The 23672-nt window shown below is 32.7% G+C and overlaps 1 protein-coding gene across 3 annotated transcripts in view; it reads right to left on the reverse strand.

Moving 5' to 3' along the window:
* LOC145246794 (telomerase protein component 1-like) overlaps positions 1-23672 on the reverse strand; it is a 715591-nt gene that overhangs the window by 457489 nt on the left and 234430 nt on the right. For all 3 annotated transcript variants that reach the window (XM_080108593.1, XM_080108592.1, XM_080108594.1), the window contains 5 exons: positions 21149-21325; positions 9172-9411; positions 8522-8635; positions 7824-7947; positions 3956-4123 (listed from right to left, as the gene is read on the reverse strand). In XM_080108593.1, the coding sequence (XP_079964719.1) occupies positions 3956-4123; positions 7824-7947; positions 8522-8635; positions 9172-9411; positions 21149-21325 (823 nt within the window). The remainder of the gene's footprint in view (positions 1-3955; positions 4124-7823; positions 7948-8521; positions 8636-9171; positions 9412-21148; positions 21326-23672) is intronic.

Genomic DNA, 23672 nt, shown 5'->3' on the forward strand with positions numbered 1-23672 from the left:
GTTTATTTACAAGGGAATACATGTGACATAAGAGTTACTCGACATCTTTTCTTATTCACTTCCTGTCGTTTTTCTTTCTGTCTCAGTCACGTGAGAGGGTCACTATATCCATAGTTCATTTCATCTATGAAGGGATGTTAGGTTATTCCATTACATCATGCCTATAGGCCCTGCTTACATTAGCAATATGTCCACTAGTAAATATCAGGGCTGGTATATGTGTGCGTTTCCAGGCAAAGGGGGAAATGTTGATTCGTTTGAGATTTCGATTGATGTGTGTGTTTAGAGGTTATGTAATAGAATTGAATGCATTGACCGGCAAGAATAGCAAATAATAATTATTTTATCACATATTTATTTTGGCATAAAAAGGTAAAAGCTAACTCGCTTATGATTTTGACCCGCTGAGTAATAGAATCGAACGCACTGACCAGGATGGCTGTGACTTGAGGAATCAGTTGTTTTGGTTGGAGATTTATTTTCACTTGTTTGTTAAAGATCTTCCACACAAAAAGGGAAAAGACGGTTCGCTTTGAGATTTCAATTGAAAGAATTATTTTTAAATTATTTATTAAATGTTTATCTCTGCACAAAAGTGAAATGTCATTTCAAGCGATGATAAAAAGAAAATGTCAACTCCAAGAGAGATAAAAATTTGACCCGTGGTTATGAGACCATATTTGGCCTTGGAAAGCCCGTTGAGTCAATTGGGTTAGTATTGAGAATTGAGCAATCCACCACTGTGGGAGTCAATGTGCCACTTGTTGACTAGTCGATTGAGGGAGGAGCTTATGCCTCTGTCTGACCACATTCTCAGCATAAGCAGCAGTGAAGATCCGTTTTTTGACAGTTCTGCAGTTGTGTCAAATCCCGTCAGAGTTCTGTCAAAGTTTGGCAGAGAGGGAGAGTTCGTCTATGGAATCGGAACTGACGCAACAAACTCAAATTGGCGTAAGCAGATTCCATTTCGTAAAAGATATTCTACGTTCCTTGAATTAGCAACTTAGAAATTCGAGACAAGACCCTTAAACTAATTCGAAATGACAAAGATATTTCTTTGACATATCGTAAAAGAATGTCAAAAGTTTTAATCTAAAAAAAAAAAAAAAGAAAATCTCAGAAAAGGAAAAAAAGAGGAGAAAAAAACCCAAAGAAACAAAGATTAATTGCTAACATATTCTAACACTGTTATAGACCCAAGATTGTACTGCAATTGTTTTGAAATATTGAACTGTCAACATGGCGGCTTGTGTTGTCATCACAGTAACGGCGAGTGTGGCTTCTGTTTGCTTTGTTTTCCTTCTCCTCCTCGCATCATGAATAACAACATATTAACTCACTGAGCAAACTTTCTTTGAACAATGACAACGGTGCCGAGAACAGTCTATTCGGAATTGCTGGGTAAGTATGTCTTCTACTTTTTTTTAACCTTACAACATGGAGTCTGATCAAGGGACCGTTGGGTTTTTTGTGTGTATATGTAACCGTAAGGCCAAATACATATCATAACCACAGGTCATAATTGTGCAACTTTTCCTCGGTTACACTTTAATCAAAATTGATACATTCAGATTCTTTCATGATTACATGGGCCACAACTGTCCCCACAATCAACAAGAAAGTTGTTACTATTTGTCAAATGTACATGAAAATAAAAACATATGTTCATTAACGAAACTCTTCACATTTTTGATGGAATTCACTTTGAAAATGTTGTATCTACATTGGAAACTTTTGTGATTGGATCGTCCACAATTATAGCAGATAATGTTCATCTTTTTCTTAGGAGAAACATTGTCCTTTGTAAAGTTGATGCTTTTATATGTGGTAATGGTACAATTTTATTTTTATTTTTTTGTGTGTAATTTTTTAATTTTATGATATTTGTCAATTCTTATTTTCTGTTATCACTTTTCTGTTTCTTCACAGCTTATCAATGCTACTTTGAGTTGGGGTTTTCTTTTTATGTTATAACGGTTGTAAATGGTTTAAAGTCACCCAGCAACCCTTTAAAAACTATGGCTATCAACAGATTATTGCTAAAAAAATTCAGACATTTTTAATGAATTTGACGTTGTTTTGGCCCTTATAATATAGTCTATAATCGTCTTGGCTTCTATATATTTTAGAGACATCAGTTTTTATATAAAGAGATAATTTTGGGTTTTCCTTTCGATAAATAATGCTCTCTTAATATGGTCAATGCTTTGCAGTCATCATCCAAAACTTCTTGCATTATCAAAGACAAACTTCTGTCATCTAAGCACTTTATTGATTCCACAAAAACAGTTGTGTTCTTTTCAATAAATTCTGGGTCAAGATTTCTTTTTCCTTTAAAATTTCCAGTTTCTCATTTATGCATAAATTATACAGATTATATAAATATCTCCAACACCCAGTCCATCTTAAGATTTTTCATTCAACTACCGATAACCAATAACTATCTTTAAGTTCCTAATAGTAGTTCAGTAATAATGTACTATATCTGTGTTTTTTTTATCAAATATACTTTTCTATTATAATTTCTTTTTAATCTAATAGAGTTCTTCTATATAATATTTTTTGTTATTCAGGTTTTTATTAGTATATATCTTGTGACTTTTTATGCTTTTTGTCAAACAGTTATTTTGTAAGGAGTAATATACCCTTATTTTAGTTATTTTGTAAGGAGTAATATACCCTTATTTTAGTTATTTTGTAAGGAGTGATATACCCTTATTTTCCAGTTAGATTTTTTCCTCCATTTTTACCTTTCTTTATTTCTATTTGGATTGTTTCTATTTTTGTTGCATTTGTCACTTTTACTTTGAATCTTATTTTTGTGTTTTTCTCATTTAATATTCTATAACTGCCATTATTGATCATTTCTAAATTCTTGCAGCAACTGCAAGATAGTTTTAAGTAATTAAATGTAGCAGATTAAATAGTTTTAGTAATTTTTTTTAGTTTAGTTTTCATCATCTGATTGTATGGTAGTGTGAACCAAATAATATTTATTTTTCTTCTATTTTCATCATTAGCTTTTTTATCTAGTTTTTGTATCTATTAAATTATAATGTTAGCATACCGACTGTATTTTACAGCAATATTACAGATGCTACTTAAATTTTTAAGTGCCATTTTTCTTAAGATAGTTATTGCTAAACCTAAATTTAATAAAACTAGGAAAATGTTTTATAATTGATGTGAAGTAGTTGAACTTTGGATTCATATATCCAATAATTAGCATTGTGTTTTAAATACATTTCACATGCATTTTCATCCAAGTTGAAAAATGTCTAAAAAGTTTATTTTTTCTGTTTGCTAATACTTTCACTCTTAAACTGAATAACAGAAATGAAATAATATTTAAACATGGCTGCTTTCAGAAAAGTAACTTATACAAAACTCATGTTCAGAGGGTTATTTTAGCTCTTTTCTCTCAGTTGACAGAAAGATAACCTCACTTTTTTTAAGTGTATGGGGGGGGGTAGACTTAGATTGAACAAGTAAAACTAAAGTTAGATTAAAATTTTAAAATGTATTTAATTTAACTCCAAAAAAATTACGTTTTTATCATTGATTTTCTTTAATTGAATTAAAAATCGATACATTGGATCAACAGTGTAAATAATATAAAACATTATTTCTTGTTCCCAGAATTGCCCATCAGTGGAACACAATACTGTGTGGCTGCTTCTCAGATGACTATAATATGGTCGTTTTTACGTTTAATGTAAATAAGTTCTTGTTATATAATATTTAAGGAATCGAGACAGAGACGATGAAATAGTTTCTTTTACAAATGTTCATTTTGAATAAAAGAAGGTGAAAGTCCTTTTTATTTTGCATATTTTTAGTCTTTTTTTCATTTTAACAGTTGCCATATTTGCAATTTAAATAATTGAAAATACATCAGAGAAAATGTAGGTTTCTCAAAACATGAATAAAGTTTTCGATTGAAATTACTACTTACCATGAGTGCAGATTTGCCAAATCCTGGTTTGCCTGTAATCATGATGACTCCACTCGACAAACTGCTTAGCATCTTCAGACATGTATTAACTAAAAGTTTGCGGCCAATAAACTTCTCTGCTTCTTTCTTTACATATCTTTGATGTACGTCTTCAGTTGCTCCATCAAGCTGCATTTCAGCAAAATGAGAAGTAAAATAAAAACGTATGCATATTGTTCACATATTTTTAATGCGCTTTACATGAAAATTGTTTGATTTGTATTGTTGCATTTTTTTTAGTTTTTTTTAACAATTTTTTAAATTGTTTTTTACAAATTTTCTTTTGGGGTTTTTAAAGTAAAAAAACATTTGATCATTAGATTATTAACTAAAATAAATGAAGCCCTACCCAAGTTCCACCGTTACTAAAAGGTAATCTATATTATTAAAATGTATTCGATGTAAACAGCTTCAAAGATTTTCGATTTTTAATACAATGAGGATTTGCTAAGAATTTTAAAGTTTGTTTAAATGTCTTTCCATTCAACAGTTTAACTATTTCCAAATTCATTTCAAATTTCAAAGTGTCATAAAGTAATTCGATTTTTTCCCCAACTAATACTAAAACGGTTACGAAGAAACGAAATACATTGTAGTGGGTTTAATTTTGTAATTAAATTATTTTTTAAGTAGGATTGTCTTTAAAGTTTATTTTAATACTTTACATTATGATATTTTTTATTTCAATAAATAATTGATGAATAAAAAAAATAACGTGTAAGAGGAAAGAAAACACAAGGAATCATCATATTCTGTTTAATGCTTGTTTTGCATACAGTACACATGTACTAGTATTTTATTGAAATAGATGATAAATGCATTTTCATGGCAAATGATAGTAACCTTTACCTGTGTTTATTTGTTAGCAACTTTTTTGACAAGATCTTCACTAAAATCGTAGCAAATACATTTAAAAAAATCACTTTTAATCTATTTTCTCATCAGAAAATCTTTTTAACACTCATCTGAGAAATAAATTAAATTGTAAAGATTTCACCTCACTTTCTTTTGTGAATTTTACATATTTTAATATATATAAAACCTTTGTAGTGGTTATATCTATTTTTCATATTCCTTTATTTCTCTGTATTATAGCGGTATAACATTGCGAGTGAGAGATCTCTGCATGATTATAAACCTTAACTCAACTTCATTCATTTCTCCACCACACAGTCACACACGCAAACTATAAAAGTTGGCGATACTTTGATCTAGAATTAAAGATTCCTCTTGATTCAATAGACTTATCAAATCAGAAGTGAGAGTCTTGATGTTTGTTGCTCCAACTGTAACAGAGTTCATTATAATTTTCTGGAGCTCATTATAAAGTAATTCATTTTCTTAAGAGAGTTCTTCACTTTCCATGAATCCATAAGCCATTAAAACTGCACCCATTCATCTATAAACCATTAAAATTTAGGTCAATAAATGATTGGCTCATAAACTCTGTGAAATGATATGCTTATTCACGTTCCCCACTCAGTTTTAAAAGTAGATTGCCCAATTGATAAACATGAAATGCAAACAAAAAAGAAATTGAAAATTAACTTCTTGTGCTAAGGTAAAAACATTTTGACTTTACCCATTTTCAGATGAATTAGTCTAAAATCAAATTCTGCTGCCCCATTTTGATTTTAAAAACTGATTTTTTGCATTCTTTTTATTTTCATGTAACTTTAATACACATCTAGTTATTATAATTTTAAATAAATTAATTCATTTTTTTTAAAGAATATTTAATGACAATCTTATTTTTACAGAAAAAGAAAGACACATAGTTTTCTTAATATTATTAAACCTTGCATACATGTATTATCATTAACAGTCAATTATAGAAATAGATAAAGGAAGCAATTGTGGAACATATAATTTACTTAATATGCAGCCATTAACTTACAGACCATTAATACTTTTTTTTTTTTTTACACAGTGATCACCACTTATCAAGGCCCGGAAGCCACTCAGGGATAAGGGTTATTGCAAGTACATTAAGTTAGTGAGGAGATTTGCTGAAGTGTTTACTTAAGGGGGCGGTTCATTAGGAATTTGTTAACATTGGACTTGAAGACATCCAAGTTGTAGTCCGGAGGGAAGCAGGCAGACGGAACAGAGTTCCACAGGCGTGCAGTTCTAAGAAAGAAGCTTTGTTCATGGAATCCGCGTTTTGATTTAGGCACAGATATAGAGTGGGGGAAATTTTTCACAGTGGATTCAGCTAGACGGGTGTTTTTCGTGAAAGATTGGCGAGGGGGGACCAGAGATTGGAGTTCAGACGAGCATCTGCCATGGAAATAACGATAAAACAAGGACAGGCTCGCAACGTCTCTTCTGTGGGAGAGAGGTTGCAGGGTAGAGAAAAGGGCACCCCCCACTAAGCCACGAAGTCTATTTTGTACTCTGTCAAGGCATGATAGGCTGTTTTTAGCAGCTCCTGCCCAGATATGGCAACAGTATTCCATCCTTGGACGTACTTGGCTTTTATATAGATAGAGAATTGCATCATTAGTGAGATATCTTCTGGAGTGGTAGAAGGATCCCACGATCTTTCCAGCGACCTTGGCAACAGACTTGATGTACGTGTTCCATTTCAGATCAGGAGTAAAGGTCAAACCCAGAAACTTGTCAAAACACGGAGCCTCACCCAGACGAGAGCCATCCATCACAATTGATGCCAGCTGGGGATCAGAGCGTTGATGATGTAAGGATAGGAGTTTGGTTTTGGATGCATTAAAGGTAACCAGCCACATCTTTCCCCACTGAACCACGCGCTCGAGATCAGAGGAGAGAGAATCAGAGAGAACTTTGTCATTTACAGACTTTGATGTGTTGCCATAGATGGTTGTGTCATCAGCATAGATGTCAACGAATGATTTAAGTATGTGTTTAGGGAGGTCATTGATGTAGATCAGGAAGAGAGTTGGGCCCAGGATTGACCCCTGGGGGACTCCAGCATTTATATTGCAGGCCTCCGATTTTTGTCCATCGACCACTACTCTTATGAGCCTATCGGAGAGAAATGATTTAATGATTGAGAAAACATTTTCCGTTATACCGTAGCTGGAAATCTTGTGAAGTAGACCCTTATGCCATACCTTGTCAAAGGCCTTTGATATGTCAAGAGCAATTGCCCTAGAAAGGAAGCCTTTGTCAAGAGATTCACTTATACTGTGGGATATAACCGTCAGCACATCTGCGGTAGATCTTGCAGAGCGGAAACCATATTGTGCGTCACTAAGAAGGTTATTCCTGCTGAGGTGGTTGACTATTTCTCTATTTAATATGGATTCCAGCAACTTACTCATAACACACAGGAGACTTATAGGTCTGTATTGAGAGGGAGATGACTTATCACCTGAATTCTTAAATATAGGGCAAACTGAAGAGGTCTTCGAGGGAGTCGGAAAGCACTTCTCCTTAAGGCAGCGCTTAAATACTTGAGTCATTAAATATCAGATAATTAATAAAAATATAAATGGATCATATTCAATGGCGATCCAAAATCTCTTATTTCATTGGCTAATACATCAACACTCCTTTCCTTGAATTGTTCCACTTACACTTGATCCACACCGTATAACACTGAGTGTTTAGCAAGGCGGCATCAAGTACTATTTTTAAAGTCTTTGGTATGATTAAACTTAGGCCTTCTGACAAAGGAATAGACATTCTAATTATTGTGACATGAGTTATTATCAAAATATGCAAATCATTAATATCTTTGCCATAATTGTTAGTTTTATAGAAATTATTAAAAAAAATGAAATTTTACTCATTTTTGTCACAAAATTCAAATTCAAATTAACTGAGAAAAAAAATATATAATATTTACATTGTGAGAATCAAATAATTTTTCCACTGCATTTTTAATCTGATTAAATACACGTTTGCCAAATTCCTCCAAACCAGAAACAAAAGCTTTTCCTTCAGCAATACCTCCCCATTCCGCGGGATACCTGACAAAAGAAAAAGAGGATTAGGAAATATTTTAAGCACACAAAAAATAGCATCATCCACCCGATGATGATGATGATGATGATGAGCACATGAATTAAAATAAAAAATTACAAGATTATTTTAATTCCAACAAAAAAAAATGACTGCAATATTGAAATAATTTTACCATAACATTTTTATTACTTTTACCAGGAGTTATCAATTATGAAAGAGTTATCAATTATGAAAGCTCAGTGGTTAGAGTGCTGGAAAATAATAAAAATGGGCTTAAGAGAAAGAGGTGCAAATAAAGAAACTTTTGTATAGATTGTAGTCAGCAAATTCGTGACCCAGCTGACAGGCAGACAAAAATGAAAGTAAACAGACTCCCAAACGATGCTACTTAAAAAAATAATTGATTTTCAAGCAAAGATCTGTGACTATTTTGCTCGAATACTTTTTTTTTTTTTGCTTTTTAGTTTAACTTGCAACATTGAAAAAATCTCTAGTTGTGATTTATTCACGATCACATTTCATCTGGTCAAAATAGTAAAACATACAAATGAATGAGGGGCAAAATGAAAAACCACTTACCCATCAAATACTTCAAAACCACTGTTTCGGATTTTCTGCTTCAAAGTGTACATCATTTCATAATTATCGCTATTTTCAGCTGTAAAATACTGGAGGTAATGCTTGGGAACATCCCTAAGATTGAAAACAAAGTGAATACTCATAGCTCAACTATTTAAAATATGAGAACCAAAACAAAGTATTAACTTGACTGCAAATGATGTAAACAAGTCGAACATTTTTATCTTTTGTTAATAGTTGAAATCGAAAAAGAATTTAGAATCATTTAAACTGTTGAATAGTTTTCGCTTTAAATTTCTTAGGAAATCCTCATTTAATTAAAAGATTTAAAGTTTTGGAAGTTATTTATATTTCAATCATTTTAGAAATAGAAAAGATTAAACATTAAATTAATTCAAAATTTTGTTCAATGACCAACAAATACTGTAATAATTCATTACTTTCCAATTCCTATTTAAAAATGATAATTTGATTAAATAAAAAATGAAAGTAAAAATACTCGCAAGCAATATAGTATATAAAATATGAATTTATTTTACATCATCTCTTTGAGAAATCACATCTGAACTAAAGATGTTTGCTTTGTCTTATTGAAACATCATAAAATCCAATTATGACTGATCATAATGAATGGACAAACTCCGACGTACGTTTCAAATTCATTGTCTCTGAAGAAAAAGAAGGCGTTTCTTTTTGTCGGTTGTGACAATGCTCCCAAGTGCATTTCCAATTCAGTGATGGAAGCATTTTTATTTGGATGATCTCGGATCCAATCAAACTCCGGGGATGATGGGATTTCTTTGGCAGATGGAATCCATCCATAGCGCTCACCCAAAATGCCGATAAAAAGATCACAGTTGGAAACTTCTGACAAACAAATTTCCAGATTTCTAGAAGTAAAAAGAAAAAAAAAAGATTTCTAGAAGTAAAAAGAAAAAAAAAGATTTCTAGAAGTAAAAAGAAAAAAAAAAGATTTCTAGAAGTAAAAAGAAAAAAAAAAGATTTCTAGAAGTAAAAAGAAAAAAAAAAGATTTCTAGAAGTAAAAAGAAAAAAAAAAGATTTCTAGAAGTAAAAAGAAAAAAAAAAGATTTCTAGAAGTAAAAAGAAAAAAAAGTGTTTTAAAAACAATTTATTATTATTTGTACTACTATTCTCAGTTTATTTGTAATATTCACATTTCGACATGTACATGACCACCAATCATCACTTGAAGAAAGTTGGAGGTTGTCTTGTCCAAACATAATGACTTATAACAATCAAGAGAACTGTAGTTCCAAATCATATAAATTATCAATCTCATAAAAAAAAATCACAAATAGATAATAATAGATTTGTTAGCACATACATGAATAATCATGTTTTATACATAAATGTATTTTATACATCTATAATATAAATCTCACCTGTCTGTTTAAATGTATGTATGCATATCTGCCTAAAACTTTTGATAGAGGTGACGGATTTTCACGAGATTGGTATCATTTTGAAGCTCGACGTCTCAGACGACAAATCTCGAAAAATTGGCCGAAAAACATTAATTCTTTCACCCTCGATTGGAGGGTCGATTTTTTTCACTGACATTTTTGCAAGTCATTCAACCCTCACGTTCACGACGTCGCTTAAAATGTGTTATTTCGACCTCCCGTGACGTCACAACCACGGCAGGCACACTGGTAAGACAGTTTGTTTTTTCACCTCCTTTTCCTCTGGCATGTTACTGATTCAAGCTGCTTACTACTCCTATTTTTTTTTTTTTGTACTCGACAACACCCTTACACACACCTCCACTTTCTTTTGTACCTTCGCATCAGGGGTTCGAGCCTGCCTGCTTACTACAAGTTTTTTTTTTGTTGTTTTTTTTGCTCAACAAAAACCTCCAAACATCCAAGCAATGCCGGGCACCCAGGCTAGTCTATAATATAAATCTCACCTGTCTGTTTAAATATATGTATGTATGTATGTTTGTATGTCTGCCTAAAACTTTCGACAGAGGCGACAGATTTTTACAAGATCAGTATCATTTTGAAGCTCGACGTCTCAGATGACAAATATCAAAAAATTGGCTAAAAACATTAATTCCTTCACCCTCAATTGGACAGTTTCCTCCAAGGAGGCGTTAATTTTTTGCAAGCCATTTTTAGAAATCATTGTATTGGTTGAATTGACTTTGCCAAATTTTAACATTCCGAACTTCCAGTCATGTCATGAAGTAGCATTAAGACATAAGATTTTCTTTCACTTTCTTTTCTGCCTTCGCGTCATGAGTTCGAGCCTGCCTGCCTACTACCACTTTTTTTTTTTTTGCTTAATACACACCTCCAAACACTCAGGCAATGCCGGCCATCCAGGCTAGTAAATATAAAAGCTAACAAAAGGATGTATAAAGAATTAAAATAAACTGAACCTAAATGTTTTGGCCTCTTCTTTTGGAATCTTTATTATTTATAATTCCAGTTTTATGTTGTCTTTTTTAACGTAAAACAAAACAATTACGACTTTTTTCACTTCACTTCTTTCTTGTCATGTTAAGACATCCCAAACTCCCCAGGGAAAGAATGGCTTTCAGAATAGACATCATCAACCTCCCCATCTTAAAAACGGCATTGGTAATAGATACTCCCAACATTCCCATGTAAAGAACGGTTTTCGGAGTAGACAAACCCCTTGGGGGTAGGGGATAATTCCCCCAAATGTAACCGTGATAATCGTTGTCAGCATCCTCACCGACAAATGTTAAAAACAAAATTGGGGGTGGCAGTGTTGGTAGGAGAGAAGTAGATTTATCGCGTGTGCATGCCAGTGAATTACAATGCATAATATAGGTCTTTATATCTCTATAAGTACTTTTCTCAAGAAAATTTGACCGAGATTTTCTTAATCAGCATAGTTGAAAACCAGTAAAAGTAGTCATTCTAAAGAAAATTTGTGGAGGTGAACCTAATGTACAAATTTATCCCCCCCCCCCTAAAAAAAAAGTTAACATGTGCAAAATTTTGAGAATCAGTTTGGAAAAGAAAATTAAATAAAATACTTCACAGAGTACAAAATTGGTGAAAACACAAGTATATAGCAAATAAGTGTTTCCGTAGGCAATGAAATTTACATTAAAAGTGTAACATAGGTAATCGGTGTAAAAAAATCTTATCAACCAGAATAGTAAATGCTAAAGAAAAAAAAGAAAAAGCAAAGGAAAACATGTTTTTTTAGGGCGGATTTTTATTGGTGGTGGGGCGTAGCACCGTGTCAGTATTTTGTACATGTTTACATGCATTTTTATACATTTTTTTATACATTTTTATAGTATTCCAAATGTGCAAATAAAGATGGAGAAGATGTTATGTATATGAAGTCTTTTTTACTTGTGCACGTTTGTTTCAGTAAATAAGGTTATCAGTATTTAATTGTCTGCTTATGAGCGGTTAATATGTTTGCATTTCTTTTTTTTTAGTGCTAGTGTCTCATTGGGATAGCGACATCATTTTTGTAAACTTTTAGAAGTGTTCATTTATTTAGAAATTTGTTTCATTTTGGAATATGAGAATGGCAGGTCTCAGCCAATCAGAAAGAGCAGAACATGGCTAGAGACCTGTTATTATTTAGGATTCAGAAATCAGAAAGAATATGTTATGTCTAGCCAGTTATGGTGGGTGTAATCACACTATAGTTGAAAAATGTAGAATTGGATCCAGTGACAACTGGTAGCGGTGAGAGCACTAAATATTGAGAGAGAAAAATAGGAACTTCTTCCTGCCTATATGTGGCGATTATGATGGTGTTGCTCGTCGGATGTAATGTAGCATTTTATTATCACAAGTGAATGTGGCAGAAATGGTGGTCGTAAGCTAAATAAGATAGTGGCTATCAGGGTAGATGTATTAAATTTGTATGTGGCAAATCTACGATACTTTGGTCCAGAGGGGAATTTCTGCAATAAAAATATTATATATGGAGATGGAGATATATTTATACAAAAATATAATTTGTACCAATATATATTTATACATAAATATATTTTGTACATATATAAGTTTTATACGAATATATATTTTATGCATAAATATATTTTATACATGTATTTTATACATTAATATATTTTAGGCAGAATTATACTTTCTACAAAGATATATATCTTTTTTTACATTGGAGTCATCAATTATCAAGGCCTGAAAGCCACTCGATGATTAAGGGTAAATGAGTGTACAGTAATCACAGAGATAACAGTGTATTAATAGTTAGCTGTAGAAATGAGGTAGAAATGAATTATTTAGGGAAGTGGCTCAACAATAACTTGTTTATATTGAACTTGAAGACGACCATATTGTAGTCAACCGGAAAGCAGGTCAGCAAAACAGAGTTCCACATGTGGGCAGTTCTAAGAAAGTAGCTTTGTTCATGGAAATTTTAAATTTAGGCACAGGTAATGAGTGGATGAAAATGTTGATTGTGGTTGTAGCTAGATGAGTGTTTTTTTGTGAAAGTTTGGCAAGGGAGATCCATAAAAGGTCAGGCGAGCACTTACCATGAAAGTAACTATAGAGCAGAAACAAGCTCGCAATGTCTCTTCTGTGGGAAAGAGGTTTCAGGGAAGAAAAAAGGGCGTCACCTACTAGGTTTCGAAACCGGTTTTGACCTTTTTCAAGGCAGGATAGGATGCTCCAAGCAGCTCCCGCCCAGTACTCCATTTTAGTATCTGGCTCTTATACAAGTAGAGAGAATTGCATCGGGAATTAGATACATTCTGGAGCAAAAGAAGACGCAACCATTTTTCTAGCGACTTTGGCAACAGATTTGATGCAAGTTTTCCATTTCAAGTCAGGAGTAAAAGTCAAACCAAGATGTTTGTCAAAACAGGAAGCCTATTTTAGACTTGAGAGCCATTCATATTAATTGGGGGCCAAGCAGGGCTTTTATCATGGAAAGATAAAAGCTTGCTTTTGGATGTGATAAATTAATCAGCCACTTTTTATACCATCGAATCGTTGCTCTTTAAAATGTTGCCATAGATCGTAATATCATCTGCATATATGTCAACGAATAAACTTAAAATATGATTTGGGAGATCATTGATGAAGATGATAAAGAGAGTTGGGCCTAGGATGAATTGATACTTTCAGCTTCAGACGTTTGCCCATCGACGACTACTTGTAAAAACTTATTGGAGAGAAAAGAGTCAATTGTTGAGGAAAGATTTCCAGATATTTCATTACTGAAAATATTGTGAATTAGCCCTTTATGTCAAACCCTATCAAATGCCTTTGATTATGTCAAAAGCTATTGTTCTTGAGAAGGAAGCTCAATCGATATATTCACTGATCAACTGTAGATCTCGCTGGATGGAACCCATATTGCTTGTTTGTAAGTGGTTTTTGCTTAGGTGGTTTACAATTTCTCTATTTAACATGGATTCAAGTAACTTACTCATGACACGCAGAAGACTAATTGGTCTGTATTGAGATGCAGAAGACTAATTGGTCTGTATTGAGATGCAGAAGACTAATTGGTCTGTATTGAGATGCAGAAGACTAATTGGTCTGTATTGAGATGCAGAAGGCAGATCTCCACTATTTTTAAATATTGACCAATGAGGTTTCCCAGATGTTGGGAAGCATTTCTCTATTATGCATCACTTGAACAGCTTTGTAAGAATGGGTGCTAGTTCTGGTTGCACATGTTAGAGTACTATAACTGGAATATTGTGAGAGGCAGTTGCTTTGCTGAAATCAAGGTTTCTGATGAGTGTGGCAATATCATGCACAGATATGTGAATGTCGCTCAAATTATTTCCAATCTTGTGAGGAAACTCGGGAGGTAAAAATCCTGATCACATAGAGTTGAGTTTTCTGTAAAGTTCCTGGCAAAGAGTTTGGCTTTGTCAGATGCTGATGAAATCACTTCAGGCCTGTTGATGATGGATAGAAAAGATGCATTTATTTAGAACCTTGTTTGTTATTTGCCAAAACTTATGGGACCAAGCCTTATCTACATTGGACTTGATAGACTGAGCATATGACACTATAAATCCATTTGCAGCAATTGCTAGCAGTTTTATACATAACTTTAGCGTTAAAACATTTATTATATTTAAAGCAATTGAAATATTGGTTTCTGTGTGCAAATCGAAAAAATAATGTTCAAATGTAAGCAATAGTTTTTTTGATTAGCCATGTCACATTCACACAAAAAACTATTATAAGTTAATAAATACAGAAAATATTAACTTATTCATTATTTGTAGAGTGTTATCTTCATATCTTATAGTTGTTGTTTCACGACGTTGATAACAGTCGACAAGTAAATCAATAAATATACAAATTACTAATCGCAAGAATTCCAGTAAGTGAGGAAGCTCAGAAAATAGTTGTGAGAATAACAGTCTGGAAATAAATAAGTAAATAAATAAATCTATATATCTATAAATGTGAAATTGTCTGTGTGTGTGTCTGTATATTTCCCTACCAAACTACTCTGTCAATTTTCAATCTGCAGATCAAAACAAAGGTAGTTGATACCATTTGTTCGTTTAATCTGTGAATACATAATTAAATGAGAGCAAGAAAGAGAAAGATTTAATGGTACATATCACATTATCGAAATAAACATAATCAATATCATTTTTTCGTTTAAACTGTGAATACGTACTTAAATGCAGAATGTGAAAAAGCTGAATATTTTGTTTCTTTTTGTTGAAAGTCCGATAACTCTTGTATCCCTATTACCTCCCTTTTCCCTGTACATATCCCATAATCCCTTTTTGTTCTTCCCCTTTTTACAATAAAGAGTTCTCCTCATCAGTCAACACGTGTATCTATTTTCCTCCTTTGAATTCCTGTCCATTTTTGTCTCTGTTTCACTAAAATGCACCACTCAACAGGTTATGGGCCCAGAAGTGATAATGGAAACGGATGGAGCAGATTATCTTTCGACGGAGATGAAGCCAAATACGAAATTTGGGAAGTAAAATTCTTAGGCCATTTACGTACGCTCGGTCTAAAAGACGCCATCTTAGGCGTAAACTCTTCAAATGAACACGACGATGAAAGAAATGAGGAAGCATATGCCGAACTGGTACAGTTTCTAGATGATAAAAGCTTATCCCTGATAATGAGAGAAGCTGCAGACAATGGAAGAAAAGCTCTAAAAATATTACGCGAACATTACGCAGGAAAAGGGAAGCCTAGAGTCATTTCTTTATACACCCAACTAATGTCTCTCAAAAAGAATAGCGATGAAAGTGTCACGGACTACGTTATAAGAACAGAAACCGTTCTAACAGCCCTCAGAAATGCCGGACAGACAGTGGACGATGCTTTAATCATTGCGATGATATTAAAGGGATTACCTAGCCAGTTCGACCCATTTTCTATATATGTGACTCACAGCAACAAAGAACTAACGTTCCCGGTATTTAAAACCGATCTTCACAGCTTTGAAGAGACTCTGAAGCACAAAAACGAGTCTAGCAGCAACGACGTGATGAAACTAACTTCCTCCTTTTCGAGAACTGCTATAAGTAACAACGACCGCGATGAGCGAGACACTACATGCTACATGTGCGGCGGAAATCTACAGACTGTGCCAACAACAAACGAAAAATGTGGTGCAACTACTGCAAAGCTACCACTCATAAAAGAGAGTCTTGCCGCTACAAACGTAGGGACACTATGAAAAAGGCAGCGGACATTGAAGAAGAACACACGTTCACATTCAAAATGGAGGACTACCACATGCGGAAGACGACGTCACCCACGGGTTTGCTTGTCGACGCTGGTGCCACTTCTCACATCATTCGAGATGAGAAGAAATCCAAAAATTTCGACCAAACATTCCAGCCAGAAAACCACTACATGGAGTTAGCGGACGGAACAAAAACCAGCGGCGTTGCATTAAAAAGAGGAGATGCAGAAATACACTTAGTAGACGAAAATGGAAACTGCATCACAGTCACTTTAAAAATGGCGTTATTGATACCCTCCTACCCACAAGACATTTTCTCCGTAAAAACTGCTAAAAACGGAGCAACAGTCATTTTTAAAGAAAATAAAAATGAACTCATACATAAAAACGGCAAAAGGTTCAAAATATATGTACATAAAAGACTGTACTATTTAACGACTACACAGAATGAAAGCACCGAAGACAGCTGCCATCAATGCTATGACGTCGACACGTGGCATAAAATACTCGGCCACTGTAACTACGACGACGTAACGAAACTACCCACTGTAGTTCGTGGAATCCAAATAAAACCAAAAATCGCAAACAATAGAAATTGCAATATTTGCATTCAAGGAAAATTCCCTCAAAGCAGAAACACCCGGACGAACGAGCAACCAGCATACTACATCTAGTTCACTCGGACTTAGCCGGCCCTATAAACCCGGCAGACCTAAACAGAAACCTATACGCTGTCTCATTCACCGATGATTTCTCCGGTGCTGTATTTGTATACAAATTTGTATTTTTTATTAAAAATAAAAGCGACACGACACTCGCCACCGAAAAATTCATTGCGGATATCTCACCCTACGGCAAAATAAAAATACTGAGGACAGATAACGGCTCAGAATTTAAGTCGAACGATTTCCAGAAATTAGTCCGCAAAAATAAAATTAAACATGAGACCTCAGCACTGTACTCACCTCACCAGAATGGAACAGCCGAAAGAAATTGGTGGACACTATTCGAAATGGCGAGATGCATGATCATAGAGAGTGGATTACCCAAAACCCAGTGGACCTATGCTGTCATGACATCCGCAGTTATACGAAACAGGTGTTTCAACAACCGCCTGAAACAAACTCCATATTACGAAATAACCAGGAGGAAACCCGACCTCTCGAAAATGCACATCTTCGGTTCGGTGTGTTACACCTACTCCAACACAAGAGGGAAACTGGACCCAAAATGTCAGAGAGGCATATTTATCGGATACAACAGAAACAGCCCAGCATACCTAATCTACCACCCTGAAAGTGGGAAAGTGTATAAACACAGACAAATAAAATTCATCAACAATTCTGACGTACAACAAAACCAAACTTCTCCACCAAGCAATAATGATGAGGACTTCCTCCAAAGAGATTTGACAAAAAATCGAAAACCGAAAAAAGACAGAGAACAGCCTAGTGTTAATGAACCACTCAATATCATAGAAGAAAGCAGTTATACACGCAGATACCCAGAGCGGGAACACAAGATGCCCAGCTACTTAGAGGACTATGTAACGACAGTTCAAGACGAGAGTGGTCACACACTTGTCAATCTCGACTACTGCTACAAAGTCGCACATGGTGTAGCACACACCTATAAAGCAGCTACGACCTCCCCAGTAGCACACCATTGGATCAAAGCAATGCAGGAAGAAATCAATTCCTTGAAAGAAAACGACGTGTACAAGCTGACACTTCTACCCAAAGGCAAAACAACAATCAGCGGTAGATGGGTATACAAAATTAAAGAAAACCCTGACGGATCCCCGAAATACAAAGCAAGATTTGTTGCAAAGGGTTACAACCAAACCAAGGGGGTAGATTATACAGAGACTTTCTCCCCAACAGCTGACATCACATCAATCCGCATACTAATGCAAGTAGCTATCCAATACGATCTCATCGTACACCAAATGGACGTCAAAACGGCGTACCTCCATGCCCCAATTGACCATGAGATTTACATGGAGCAACCAGAGGGATTTGAAGTGAGATGGAAAACGGACGAGAAACCAGTCTGCATGTTAAACAAATCCCTATATGGATTGAAACAATCGGGCAGAAATTGGAATTAAACCCTGCATGACCACCTCACCAAAAATGGTTTCATTCAGAATAGAGTGGATCATTGTGTCTACATGCGACACAACAGTGAGGAACGAATCACCATCATCTCATGGGTCGACGATTTAATTATCGCAGCCAATAATAATGATTCGCTCAACACCACCAAGCAGATGTTGATGTCCGAATTTCAGATGAAGGACCTTGGAAAACTCCGGCACTTCTTAGGGATAGACTTCGACATAACTCAAAGTCGTATACTGATGAGCCAGGAACGGTACGTCACAAAAATACTGGAAAGGTTTGATATGACCAATTGCAAACCCAGGACAACTCCATGCGAACTAAAGTGTGATCTAACCGAAAATGACTCTGACCTCATCGACCCCAGAAAGTACCGTGAAGTCGTCGGCAGCCTAATCTATCTGATGATCTGTACCAGACCAGATATAAGCTATATCGTTGGCAAGTTGTCCCAACACTTATCAAAACCGCATGAGCAGCACTGGACGGCAGCCAAACATGTACTTAGGTACATAAAAGGTACTATGCAACACCAACTATGCTATACAAAATCAAACGATCAACTCCAGTTATTCGCGTACAGTGATGCCGATTGGGCATCAAACCAATACGACAGACACACTATATCTGGATACTGTTTCAGCCTAACAAAAGGCGGTCCACCCATTTCCTGGAAGTCAAAAAGACAACCCACGGTAGCGTTATCCACATGCGAAGTTGAATATGTGACATTAGCAAAAACAACCCAAGAAGGTATGTACCTCACACAATTACTAAAAGAAATGGACTGGTATAAGGAATACACACCCATTAAAATATTCGAGGATAGTCAAAGCGCTATAGCACTTTCTAGAGACCCAGTGCATCGACAAAGATGCAAACACATAGACATAAAATACCATTTCATCAGGGACGCTTTGAACAACGGCAACATAAAAATTATCTATTGCCCCACAACAGACATGCTCGCAGACATCATGACCAAACCCCCAACCCGAGCAAAACTAGAAAAATTCAAACCACTTTTAGTCAGGCTTTAAATTCATTTTTTTTTTTTGCCGATGTGATGCTCTTATATATACGCGTATTCTTTCTTTATAAATACAAAAAAAAAAATAATAATAATAAACAAATAAGTAAATAAATTTTTTTAAAAAAATTTAAAAAAATACGCTCACACTCTAAGAGCAAGCGGGGGTGTTGAAAGTCCGATAACTCTTGTATCCCTATTACCTCCCTTTTCCCTGTACATATCCCATAATCCCTTTTTGTTCTTCCCCTTTTTACAATAAAGAGTTCTCCTCATCAGTCAACATGTGTATCTATTTTCCTCCTTTGAATTCCTGTCCATTTTTGTCTCTGTTTCACTAAAATGCACCACTCAACACTTTTTACTAGCAATTTATTTTAGCGAGCCAAATGGAGAAATGAACACAGACACAAATCAAATACAAGAGAAAAACTAGCAGTGAGTGAGAGAAAGAGAGAAATTGGAGGGATGAATATAGAGAGTGAGTGAAGGTAAAACATTTTTTATGTAGGTGGATAATGTAGAATGTACTGAATTTCTGTGTCACAATAATGCAACAAAAAAAAAACGGAAAGTTGTAAATTAAATAATATAGAAAAATTGGTTGTTAAAGAAATGAAATAATATGTATGTCAACGTTGCCATGTTTAACATTTAGTAACCATTGGTTTATGTAGTGAAGAAGCAAATAACGGAATTGGAGAATTTCCAGAGCTCAGCGAATTAGAATGGGCAGACTTTGCAAGGGAGATATTATTATTTATGAATAGGTAAATGCAAAAGATATGTTATGTCTATGTATCTATTAACCAGTTAATGGCGGTACAATCTCACTATAGTAGGAAAATTTATAATTGATCTAGGTGTCAACTGGTACCGGTGGGAGCACTTAATATTGAGAGAGAAAAATAGAAACTCCTTCCTCTGGAGGTGTTGCGATTGAGATGGTGTTGCTCGTCAGATTAAATGTAGCAATTTATTATCACAACTGAATGTGTTTGCAGTGGTGTTTGAAAGCTATATAAGATAGTGGTTATAACCCAGATTTAATCAATTTGTATGTGGCATCTGTTCTTGCAAACCTACGATACATTATATAGGAGATAAATACATTTAATATAAATATATTTTATGCATAAATATATTTTATACATAATATATATTTGATATGAATTTATTAAGACACGAATATTTTTTGTATATAAATATTTGTTGCGCATAATATATTTTATGCATAAATATATTTCATGCATAAATATATTTTGTACATGAATGTATTTAATACGTGAATATATTTTGTACATAAATGTTTTATACGTAAATAGATTTTGTAAATAAATATATTTTACACAAATAAATTTTATATATGAATGTACACTTAACATAAGTTTATTGATACATAAATATATTTTACACGCAAACATACTTTATAAATAAATATATATTTAATATCAATTTATTAACACATGTTCTGTACATAAATATATTTCATACAGAAATACATTTCACAAATATATTTTGTACATGCATATATTTCATAAATAAATAAATTTGGCACATAAATATATTGTATACATAAATTAAAAACTATATAACATGTTAATTTGATTACTTGGGACCCATAATTAACTTTAAATAGCACATTTTCTTTTTAAAGACTTTGTTAATCATTAATTTAAGTAAATATTCGATTTGTGCTTCTGCTTATAAGAAACTCATGTATTATGCAAATAAAATGCAAATACAACAAAAAGAAGTTTACAAAAAGAACAAAAGAAAGAATAAAATATAAATCAAACCTGAATGTTTTGGCCTCTTCCTTTGGAATCCCCCATCTTAAATCAACTTCATAAAGATGTATTCCACGTTTTTCTGCCCATTTCCTCAATTTTGGAAAAATAAATCGTGTTAGCAGGTTTCGCTCACCATGCATATCATTAAATGTGGAGGAGATGAAAACCCGAACAGTTTTCATTCTGAAAAAGAAATAGATCATTTAATCATCAAATGTCTCGATTTTAATATAAGTACATAAATGCACACACAACTATTTACACATTTAATTTTGAGACACATTTAATACATTTAATTATTAACAGATTTAATTATTTGACAGATTTAATTATTAAAACATTTAATTATTTGACAGATTTAATTAACCAAGAAATTTAATAATTGAACCGGTTTTATTATGAAACATTTAAAAGATTTAACTATTGAACCAATTTATTTAGCAGATTAATTTATTAATACATTTATTTAACAAGTTTAATTATTTATTAGATTACATTATATAACAGATTTAATTATTTAAAAGAGGTTTATCTACTTAACAGATATAACAAAGCTTTTTTCTTAGAACTGCACGCATGTGGAACTCCCTTCCGTTTGCCTGTTTCCCAGCTGACTACAATTTGGTCGTCTTCAAGTCCAACATAAACAAATTCTTGATGAACCGTCCCTTTCAGTTATCCAATTTACCAAATATCCATTACTAACGATTACTACGATATTATCCCATTGACTACTGTACACTCAATAACCCTCATACTCGAGTGGCCTCCGGGCCTTGATAACTGATGACTCCTATGTAAAAAAAAATATCTAACAGATTTACTTAATAAATTTAATTATCTAACATATTTAATCAAGATTAAATTATCTGACAAATGTAATTATGTGACAAACTTAATTGCTAAACAAATTTAATTATTTAACAAACTTAATTATCAAACAGGCGTAGTTATCTAATAGATTAAAATATTTAGCAAATTTAATTTCCAGAGTTAATTATTAAATGATTTAATTATGAACCAAATTAAATTATTTTGCAAATTTAATTATCTAACAAATACAATTATTTAACATATTTTATCATTTAAAAGATTTAACTATTTAGTGGATTGATTATTTAACAAATTTTATTAACAGATTAAGTCATTGAACAGTTTAATTATTTAATAAATTTATTTATCACAAAAAATTAAATTATCTGAAAGATTTAATTACTTAACAAATATATCAATGCCTCCATTCAGTCTACAAAGACAATGAATACCCCTGTAAGTGTAGCTGCATGTTATTGTGAGGCAAGTGTAGCAAAATGTGGCAAGATGTCCAGGACAACTGGAAACAATGTTGAGATAAGTGAGAGCACATACATCATCAATAATGTTCAAACGGACATCAGTGATCTGACAGGAACCGGTATGTCAACGTGACAATCACAGATTATTTCACCGATTTAGTTATTAAGCAGATTAAATTATAAAACAGATTTATGTATTTAGCAAATTTAATTATCTAACAGATATAATTATTTAACAGATTTATATAATCCAACAGATATCATTTAACAGATTTTATGATTTAACAGATTTACAGATTAAATTATTCATACATTTAATTATCTTACAGATTTTATGATTTAATAGATTTAGTTTTTGAGAAGATTTATATTATTTAACAGAATTTATTTTTTTACAGATTTATATTTTTTAATAGATTTATACTTTTTAGCAGATTAAATTATTGGACAAATTCATATTATTTAACAGATTTAATTAATAAATAGATTTGATTATTTAACAGATTTTATTGTTTAACAGATTTATACTTATTTAACAGATTTATATCATTTAACAAATTCATACTATTTTACAGATTTAATTATTTAACAGATTTTTATTTTTTTAACATTTTATTATTTAACAGATATCATTATTTAACAAATTAAATTATAAAACAGTTTTTAATATTAAACATATATTATTTTTTTTTAAAATTGTTATTTAACAGATTTATTTATTTAATAAAATACATTAAAATATGACATTTTTTGATAGATTTATTTAACAGATTAAATTATTTAACAGATTTTATTATTGAACAGATATAATTATTAAACATATTATGTTATTTAACATATTTAATAAATTAACTGATTTATATTATTAAACAGATTAGATTTCTGTTACTTAACTGATTTTATGGTTTAACAGATTTAATTATTGAACAGATATAAATATTGAACATATTTAATATTTTAACAGATTTAATTATTTAACAGATTTTTTTCCAAATATAATTTTGAATAGATTTTTATAATGTAACAGATTTAATGATTAAACAATTTTTATTTTTAAACAAATTTTATTTGTCAACAGATTACATTTTAGAACATATTTAATTTTTAAACAGACTAAATTATTTAATAGATGCTATCATTTAACAGATTGAACAGATTTGTATTTATATTTAATAGATTTATATTATTTAACAGATTTTATTTTTAACATTTTTTTATTTTTTTTTTTTAACAGA

The sequence above is a fragment of the Euprymna scolopes genome, chromosome 24 (assembly GCF_053919585.1).
Source record: "Euprymna scolopes isolate OS-2025 chromosome 24, ASM5391958v1, whole genome shotgun sequence".
NCBI classification, from domain to species: Eukaryota; Metazoa; Mollusca; class Cephalopoda; order Sepiida; family Sepiolidae; genus Euprymna; species Euprymna scolopes.